This window comes from Pelobates fuscus, chromosome 3 (genome assembly GCF_036172605.1).
Source record: "Pelobates fuscus isolate aPelFus1 chromosome 3, aPelFus1.pri, whole genome shotgun sequence".
In the NCBI taxonomy this organism is placed as follows: Eukaryota; Metazoa; Chordata; class Amphibia; order Anura; family Pelobatidae; genus Pelobates; species Pelobates fuscus.
This window is the reverse complement of record NC_086319.1, coordinates 72,441,947-72,451,636: the sequence shown is the minus strand read 5'-3', so window position 1 is coordinate 72,451,636 and position 9,690 is coordinate 72,441,947. Positions and strand designations below refer to the sequence as shown.

General features: G+C 40.8%; 1 protein-coding gene across 2 annotated transcripts in view; it reads right to left on the bottom strand.

The window, feature by feature from the left end:
- Positions 1 to 273: 273 nt before the first annotated feature.
- Positions 274 to 9,690, bottom strand: part of IGF1 (insulin like growth factor 1) — a 101,982-nt gene continuing 92,565 nt past the window's right edge. For both annotated transcript variants that reach the window (XM_063445180.1, XM_063445179.1), the window contains one exon: positions 274 to 971. In XM_063445180.1, the coding sequence (XP_063301250.1) occupies positions 912 to 971 (60 nt within the window). In that variant the 3' untranslated portion in view covers positions 274 to 911. The remainder of the gene's footprint in view (positions 972 to 9,690) is intronic.

Sequence of the window (9,690 nt, the reverse complement as noted above, 5' to 3'; positions counted from 1 at the left end):
ATATGTTTTATAGACTCTACAGGATTTATCATGATCGGTTTGCTTTTACCCGTTATTATATTTGACCAGATCATAAGGACAACACTTATTACAAGATACCATAGCACCATTGTACTATTTAACAGCATTACACACCGAAATGATATATTTGCATTAGTGATTAGATTTTACGTACTTAAAAAAATGAAAACAAAATGTATATTGTTTGAAAATTAACTAGCTTTTTTTTTTGCGTGTAGTTAAAGAAAAAAAAACTTACAGGAATCAGTGACGTTAATTTAATCCTTTTAGTGCAGGCATCTGTGGAACTCGAAGTTATCATTATATCAATCCATATTTAAGGAAATGAGAAAACATATTTAAGGGAAGATTTTAACTATAGCATAATACATTATGTGGAATTTAGTAATGCTTAAAAATTCAAAGCTTTTTTTATTTTGCCAAAGGGCAAAAATTGTGCAAATATAGGAAGGGCAGGCAAACAATGTTATCAGACACTGAAAAATAAACAGCCTGTTGCATGTATAGAAGTGCAAATTAGAGAAAATCTCTTGGACAATGCTGGATAATACTCCTAGAATCCATGGAACATTGATTAAATTTAGTGCAATTGGAGCCATCAAAAGGCCATTAATTTCTGGACCTTTTGGGAACACAGACTATCAAAAAGAAATGTTTGTGCAGGATATGTAAAACAGACGAAAGATTAAACAGGATTAAATCAGCCTTGTGAGTTGGAATATTCGTTTCTGGAAATTCTAAGATTGGAATGTGCATTTGTATTGTTCATAGGAAAAATGCCCATTGATTCAGATATGTGTGAAATCTTCACTGTTTTATCAGATTCTTCTGTTACAGTAACGTATCCTGCAGATGGTACATTCATACTTCAAGATGCTGTGTGGCAGGAATTAAATCCTGAAGCTGCGGCTTCCCGTGTTTCCTCGACTTGCGTTCTTCAAATGTACTTCCTATTGAAGACAGAGATTAAACTTTACTCAAACAGTGGATACAAAATGAACAAACAATGTTACAGGATGCTCGTTGACAGGGCTTGTGATATAGGTGAATATTGTTAATCTCTAAAGCTTTGGTCTACACAGCACTAGTGGCATGGTCACCAAGCAAGCCACACTTTTAGTTAACTAAAACATATTATAATGGAGCTATATACAAGTGTAACAAAAAAAATTATGAATTTTTGGGGTAGTGTTCTAAAAGTAATTACAGTGGAAACCAATTAAAGAAGTGGGACCATATGGTTTTGACAGTGATTGCTAAATTATTATTATTATTATTATTATGATATTTATATAGTGCCATCAAATTCCTGCAGCGCTTTACAATGGGTGGATGAAGAGACATGTAGTTGTAACCAGACAAGTTGGACACACAGGAACAGAGGGGTTGAGGGACCTGCTCAATGAGCTTACATGCTAGAGGGAGTGGGGTAAAATGACACAAAAAGGTAAGGATAGTATTAGACTAGTGACAGTTGCAGAAGAGGAATCAGTCAGGAGCTATTAACAGTTTAATTGATACGCTTTTATGACGAAGTGTTTTTTTTTTTTAATATTTAAAATTGTTATTGTTTTGTAAAAAACATCAGGGTAAATGGGTATAGGGTACAGAAAATGAAAAGGGGTGGGGGGGGGGAACATAGGTTTTCATGAGAACATGCAATATTCCGTACAACATGTTTCGGTCGTACATATATCAATTACAATACATTTCTATTGTACATTGGTCTGTCGGGTTTCCTTGTGGTGCCGTTTTGAAACTTTTCCGTGCAGGGAGTAACCTCGTCATGAAGGTAAGGTAAGGAGTCATAGGGGGGAGGGAGGGTGAGTAACCAGGGTCATTAACATTTCTTGTCACACTATAACATTTTGTGTACTTATTTGTTTAACCAAAAGGCATTGATACAGTTGTAGGAGCATCTGAAAATATGGAAACATACTGTCACCTATTTCTTTCTTGGTAGTAATACCTCTCTTGTTCCCTTTCATGTAAGGCTTAAGGGTTCTTGGTTTTGGAATCGAAACCCAATTTGCCGTTATATATGTATTTATATTTCAGGGGTTGTGCGGGCTGTAAAAGTGGGGGCATTAGGTCCCTCCTCTATAATTCGTGGGTGAGGGCTGGTTCCTGTCCAAGAGGATCTAGGTGTGTGGTTTTTGGTGTTGTTTGGTATATATGTTTGCCCATGGTTCCCATACGTCTTGAAGTGTTTGGTATTATGTCTGTGAAGTTACTGCATTCATATGTGTAGTACTGGTGGATTGTATCCATCAATTGTTGTTTGGTGGGGCAAGTGAGTTTTTTCCACTCTAATGCTATGAGATTTCTCGCAGCCAGTATGGTAAGTATCACCACTTGTTTGATAGGCTTGGCTAGAGAGAAGGGGAGAAGCAAAAACAAGCATATTGATGGGTTGAGAGTAAGATTGTCAACCTTAAAGGATTGGAGGATATCGTTTACATGCTTCCAAAGTGGTGTTAGGAGTGGGCAGTCCCACCAGATATGTAGCATCGTGCCTTCTGCTTTTGCACATCTCCAGCAAGCTGCTGGTACTGTGGGGTAGATCTTATGTAGTCTGCTGGGCGTCAGGTACCACCTGAAAACCAGTTTTTATGTGCTTCTACATGTGAATGGCAATTGGTGAGTCCCTTGAGCGCGTTAAGGGATCATAGCCAAGTGTCCCCAGTAGGAGAATCTTTGTATTCTGCTTGCCACTGTCTTTCGAAAGGGAAGGGTAGTTTGTCTACATTGTCCAACAGTGAGTTGTAACACATAGATAATGACTTAGGTTTTGTTGGAGTCAGCCAGCATCGGTCATATATGAGGTCGATCGAGTGAGGATCGTGTAGTGCAATGTCTGATTGTGTAAGTACGTTGTGGGTGGTGATGCTTTTTAGTTGGAGGTATTGGAAGATGGACGAGTTCGTTAGTCCATATTTTCGTTGGAGGTCTGGGAAGGGCATGAGCTGGTGGTTGTGGAACGTATCCCCTATGTGTTTAACACCTTGTTTTTTCCATGTGTTCATCGTCAGTGCTGGGGTTAGTGAGTTTAGTGCTGATATTGGCGCTCTGGGGTGGAATTTGTTAACTGCTGCCCTAGTGTGGTGTAGATTGTCCCAATTGTTGATGGTGAGGACTGAGGTATGATATAGGTGGGGTGTGTGTGGTCTCAGTTGCTTCGGTGTCCACAGAATTGGTAGTAGTGATTTTCCCAGTGCATTGGCGTGTTCCATGTCTACCCATTGGAAGGTACCCCTGGGGGAGTGAAGTTTGATTGCGGCTTCCGAGAAAGACGCTTTGTGGTATTTGGACACATCTGGGAATCCTAGACCCCCTTCTTCTGTGCGCTTCTGGAGAAGTGACATAGCTAAACGTGGTTTACATGCTTCCCATATGAAGGAGGAGAGTATGGTTTGGAGGTGTTTATAGAATATCGGATTGACATAGATCGGTAACATCCTAAATTTGTATAACATTTTTGGTAAAAGTATCATTTTCACGGTATTTATTCTGCCTAACCAAGAGAGTTTCACTGTTTTCCACTGTTGGACGTGTGTTTTACATAGTGGTATTAATGGCTTAAGGTTAAGGTCGAATGCGTTTGCGGGAGAGGGTCCAAGCTTTACACCCAGGTAGGTGAGGTCAGTCGATCTCCAGTCAAATGAGTAAGTTTGTTTGAGTTGCATTTTCAGTGCATTAGGTAAGTTAATCGGGAGAGCTTGTGTTTTGTTCTGGTTAAGTTTGTAATAAGACAGTTGCCCATATTGGTGGAGCAATTGTATTAGTGCCGGGACGTACTTTTCAGGTTTACGCATTGTAAGCAGAATATCATCTGCGAACATAGAGCGACAAAATGCGCGGTCTTTGATTTCAATGCCTGTGATTGTGTCGTGGTGTCTGATTTTTGATGCTAATGGTTCTAGAGACAGGATAAAAAGCAAGGGAGATAGAGGACACCCCTGTCTAGTGCCGTTAGTAATATTGAAAGATCTGGAGAGGAAACCAGAGTTGGACACTCTAGCCTTTGGGTTGTTGTACAGGGCCATAATACCCATGATGAGGCCCTCTGGGAATCCAAATTTGCGGAGAACTTGTCGCATATATTCCCAGTTAACCCTGTCATAGGCCTTTTCTGCATCAAGTGCCAAAACTAGTCCCTGGGTATGTGATTTGTGCATGTGTGAAAGGATATTCAGGACTTTTCTGGTATTATCTGAGCCTTCTCTGCCTTTAACAAACCCTGATTGGTCGTTATGGATCAATGTGGGTAGGACTTAGGAAAGTCTATTGGCTAAAAGTTTGGCATATAGTTTGACATCTGTATTGATAAGGGAGATCGGTCTAAAGTTTTGACATTGGGTTGGTGGTTTGCCTGGTTTGGGTAGCGTCAATATGTGGGCTACGAGCATATCACTGAGTATGCGCCCTGAGGTGTAGCAGGCGTTATAAAAGGTTGTCAGATGTGGTGTGAGAAGTTTAGTGAACGTCTGGTAGTAAAGGTTAGTAAACCCGTCCGGTCCGGGTGCTTTATGTTTGGGTAGGTCCTGAATGGTCTTCTCTACTTCTTCCTAAGTGAATGGGGAGCAGAGGGCATCTAGATCTTTGGTCTGTAGAGTGGGGACATCTATAGATTGAAGAAAGTCTATAATTGAATGTGGAGAGGGTTGGACTGTCTTAGGGTCTTCTGTGAGGTTATATAGAGAGCTATAGTAGGACGCGAATTCGTCCACTATTTTTTGTGGGTCTATTATTTTAGTTCCCCGGGAATTCAGTAAATGTGCAATTTTCGATTTTTGGGAATGGGTTCTGAGTTGTGCAGCTAGTAGGGCCCCTGATTTGTTCCCGTCAGCAAAGAACTGTAGGAGGTATGTAGTCTTTTCTAGTTCTAAATGCTGGAGGTCTTTTTGCAGTACGATTAGCGTGTCCCTGGATGGTTGCAGTTTGTTTTTATGTGTTAGATCTGTGATGTCATTTATGAGCTGAATGTAACGCTGTTTACGTTGCTTTTGCTGGTAGCTGGCCAACTTGATAAGTGTGTGTGACGGTACAATCCGTTACTCAGTCAAGCATTCCCTTCTTCCCATAAAATAAAATCACCAAGTAATCCACAGAGTAATAACTTGCTGGTCTCGCCAAATAATCCACACATGAGCCAAAGCTTAATGCTGGAACAAGACTGATTTACTGGCACACAGAACTCACAATTTATGCAACACAAAACTCCTCCTCTGGGCCAGGCTAGATAATTGAGTTTTAGCAATATACATAGCTCAATTATCTGCTGGCCAGAACATTTACAGTTTAACATACTTTTTACCTAACATTCATAACTCTAAAACCATACATCACATTCACATAAAAATTACATATTCACAATCATTCAGGGGAACAACATATTAAAAAATGGCATGAATCAGACCAGGGGTTTAAAAGTTAGTAAAAGTATCTTGTGTCCCTTACTGGCAGCATGGCAATCTGGTTTAAACAGGTTTTACAGAGGCCTCTATCCTGGAGACAAAGGGGAAAGTAATCCAATTATCCATGACTAGAGGCAGACTCCATTGAGCACATGGTTGCAAAAAGACATAAAACACTTTAAAATACATAAAGTCACCTTTTACACATAACACACAGACATTTCTTTTATACATTTTAAACCGAACAGATACAGGTATTTAAACAGCAGGGAGAGGGTTTAACTGAGGGCCCACAGGCAAGTACATGGAAAATCCTTCACAGTGTGCCTCTAATGACGGCCTTATGTGCCTGCCATACTGATTCTACGCTTGTGTCTTCTGGAGGATTGTCTGTGAAGTAGGCTTCTATGTCTTTTTGTATGTGTTTGTTGTGTCATGTTTTGTAAGCAATGTGTCATTGAGTCTCCACGTGCCTTGTCCTTTAAACGGATATTGTTCCGATATGACCAACGAAATGGGGGCATGGTCTGACCATGTTATGGGTCCTATTGTGGCTTTTTGAATATTGTCTATAAGTTTGGCGGGTATCAAGAATCTATCTATCCTCATGTATGTGTTATGTACTGCAGAATGAAAAGTATAATCTATGTCAGTAGGGTGAAGTATTCTCCAGGGGTCCACAAAGTCATGACTGAGGATGGTCCGCATAATTTTGGAGGTTAATGTCGCTAAGTGTTTGGTGGTTTTCGTGTGGTCTGGACGGTGTGCTGAGGTATCAGTGGAGGCATTTAGTAGGAAATTAGTATCACCCCCTACGATAACATCCCCAAACTGGTATAAGGAAAGTAGACTGAATATCTTTACGATAAAATCATGTTGGTTATCATTAGGTCCATATATGTTTACTAGAGTATACGGGTTATTATTGATGTAGCATTGAATAATCAAGTATCTCCCCCGTTTGTCTCCTATTTTTTTAACTAGAGAGAAAGACACGTCTTTGCTAATTAGGGTGGAAACTCCTCTTTTTTTCTTTTTGTAGCATGAGTGAAAATCGTGGGGAAAAAGGGTGGAATTAAGTTTGGGCCTGTGACCCCATTTAAAGTGGGTTTCCTGGTAGAAAACCACTAAGGCATTAGCTTTCTTAGCCTCCGCCAAAGCTAGTCGCCTCTTGTGAGGTGTATTTAGACCTTTAGCATTTAGTGATTAGATTGTAAGGGTCATGTTATAATCTTGGGGGAGGTTGCTATACATAGCTTGTATTTCTTTTTTGTGGTTCTCCCGGTCATACCTTTTCTCAAGATGGGCATTTTAGTATAGGTTGCGATTTGTACTATGTGGTTGCAGGGGGGTAGTATCAGTAGCAATCGGTGTAGCTGACATTGTGTTGTAGTGTTATGCGTGACAATAAAAAATAAGGTGGGGTAGATTAGGGTTACACAATTTTTCTGTGCTTTATGGGTGTGAAACAGGTTGTTGTGATGTGTGACACTTGGATTACAATGTTAAAACATAGAAACGCCAAAACTATTTGAACTATATACAATAGGCCGTCAGGGAGGATACAAAGGTGTATAGGCGGCATAGGCAAGGCCTGCAAGAGACTGATAATAATGATCTAAAGATTTTGTGCAATTGTTTTGGTTGCCAGGTATATGCGGGTATTCTCATTTGAGGAGAAGGTTATGTAGCCTAGGCAGTGTCATTTACCATGGCATAAAATTTGTTGACACTTAATAACATATAAAACATAACATAACAAAACTTATAGGACCTGGGGTGGTAGCCTGTGGCATAAGGGATAGATGCATAGGTTGCATCTCGGTGTGTCAACACGGTTGTAACATATCAATGTAAAGTTCGAATTGTGACAGTTCACGACGACGGATCAGGGTTGGAGAGCATTTTTATTTTCTGGACAAGTCTATTGAGGAGGGGCACAGTCACTTGGCTGTGGGGACTGTGTTCCAGTCCCTTGAAATCTGTATTGGGGAGCAATGCATTGGATTCTGTGTAACGTTGTCGTTTTGGACTTGTTGTGGGATATTCCACTCTTTGAGTATCTTGTGGCCTTCTTCTACATTGAGGATATGTTTTTCCACACCATTTCTTCTAATCATCAACCTGGCTGGGAATCCCCATCTATATATGATATTTGTATTCCTCAAAGCCGTTGTGATGGGCGCTAAGGCTTTTCTCTTCAGGAGCGTAGCGGCAGAGAGATCAGTGTATAGCTTTATCTTTGCAAATTTGCCCGGCAATTCTGTGAGTAGCCGTGAAGCTCTCATGATCTTATCTTTGGATGTGTAGTAGTGGAATTTTGCTATAGTGTCTCGTGGGAAAGTTGTTGGGAGGTTTCTTGGTCTCGGGAGACGGTGTATCCTGTCCAGTAGCAACTCCGCTGGGGACAGTTCTGGGGACACTGCATGAAAGAGATCTGCTGCAAAGGATGACAGGTCTTGTGGGGAAATGTCTTCAGGGATACCCCTGATTCTGACATTGCTCCGTCTGTCTCTGTCCTCATGATCTGCCACTTAATGTCAGTAATTCGAGTTTGGTAGTGATGTCTGTATAAGCATCTGCCAATGTATTATGTGCTCAGTTTTCTCCCTTAAGTGTGCTGTGCGCTCACCTATTGCCTGGATATCAGCCTTAACGTCTCTTGCCAGTTTGGAGAATTCAAGCTGCATAGAGCTTTTTAGTTCAGACAACATCTTTTGGATAGAGGAGTCGGTGGCTGGTGCTGAGGCATGTGTGGAGATGGACGTGCTGTCGCTCCTGTCTGAGCAAGAAGCAGGAGAAGACAGGCCGTCAGCGCCATCTTGGATTTTTTTCTGCGGTGAGGTGAGAGCGGAGATTTGCAGGTCAGCCTGTTTTTGTTTTGGCTTCTTCACTGTGCGGTATGCCATGTTAGCTGGGCACTTAGATGGGTTCGTTTAGAACCGGGGTTCGCCGTTCTTTTGCTGGTATAGTCGCTGTTTTTCGTCTCGTGTGCAGGAGCTCGTGGCTTACGCATCTATCTTGGATCGTTGCGTGGCCACCGACGAAGTGGGTTTTTAACGATTTTTTTAAGGAGTGGAGACTGGGTGAGCATCATGGCTGAGGTTAATTAGCATTTAGTTTTAGAAATGTAAGTTTTATACTAGTCACAAATCTAGTTTTAGAAAAATAGACACTTTTCATCGAGGATCAAGGTGATAAAAAGTCCTTGAGGTATTGGATAACGAGGGAAAATATCCGTAAAAATGTAAAGCTAGAAAGGTTTCAGTATTTAGGAAATGTTACCAATCCATCAAGAATGATTAGGGAGTGTCTGGGGAAATCTAGTACATCCCGTATGCACATCTATTTGATTATTATTATTTATAAAGCACTAACAAATTCCCCAGTGCTGTACAATCAGATTATCTATGTCTCTATAACGCATTATCCCACACTCCCCAACAACTACCCATCACCTTTAGCTCTAGATGTTCTCCACCAATTGCAATATCAAGCCATTCTAAACTTCCGAAATGTCTAAAGTTGTAAAAGTATGTCATACTCGCTTGCATATTCTATGACAATTGTTTAGCAATTTCTATAAATAAATATTCTACATACAGGCAGGCGAACATATTTACTACTAGGTATGTACACCACACTTTACTAGGTGCCCTCTACCCCCATGGCTTCGTGATCCCTCAACGTTTGTGATTGTACTGGCCATCTAGGGTGCTCTCATTATGCAATGTAACTTAATTATTTATATGTCCTGAATTGTCTTTTGGTTTGATGCTAAGTCTTGCTACACATCTTTTGATTTGTATTACTTTGTCTTGACTGAATCTCCTTTTACCTAATATACGATTACTATATCTGACGGAGGCTATATGAGGCTTTGCTTTCTTATGTTTTGTTAGGTGTTTACTTTTCATTGCTTTGACTTATTTCCGTAAAAGGATTGGCAATTTATTAGTCCACCTCCTTTTTCTATATATTGTACTATGATGTAACTTGACGTTATCGTCTTGTACTTTTAAATTGTCAGTCACTTCATAAAATTGTTTCAAACTAATAGGCTAATACATGACTTAATTTAGAAAGTGAAATATGGGGGAGGGGGGAAGTACACTATGGGAGGGGGTGAGGGGGGGGGAAGTACACTATGGGAGGGGGTGGGGGGGGGGGAAGTACACTATGGGAGGGGGTGAGGGGGGGGAAGTACACTATGGGAGGGGGTGAGGGGGGGGAAGTACACTATGGGAGGGGG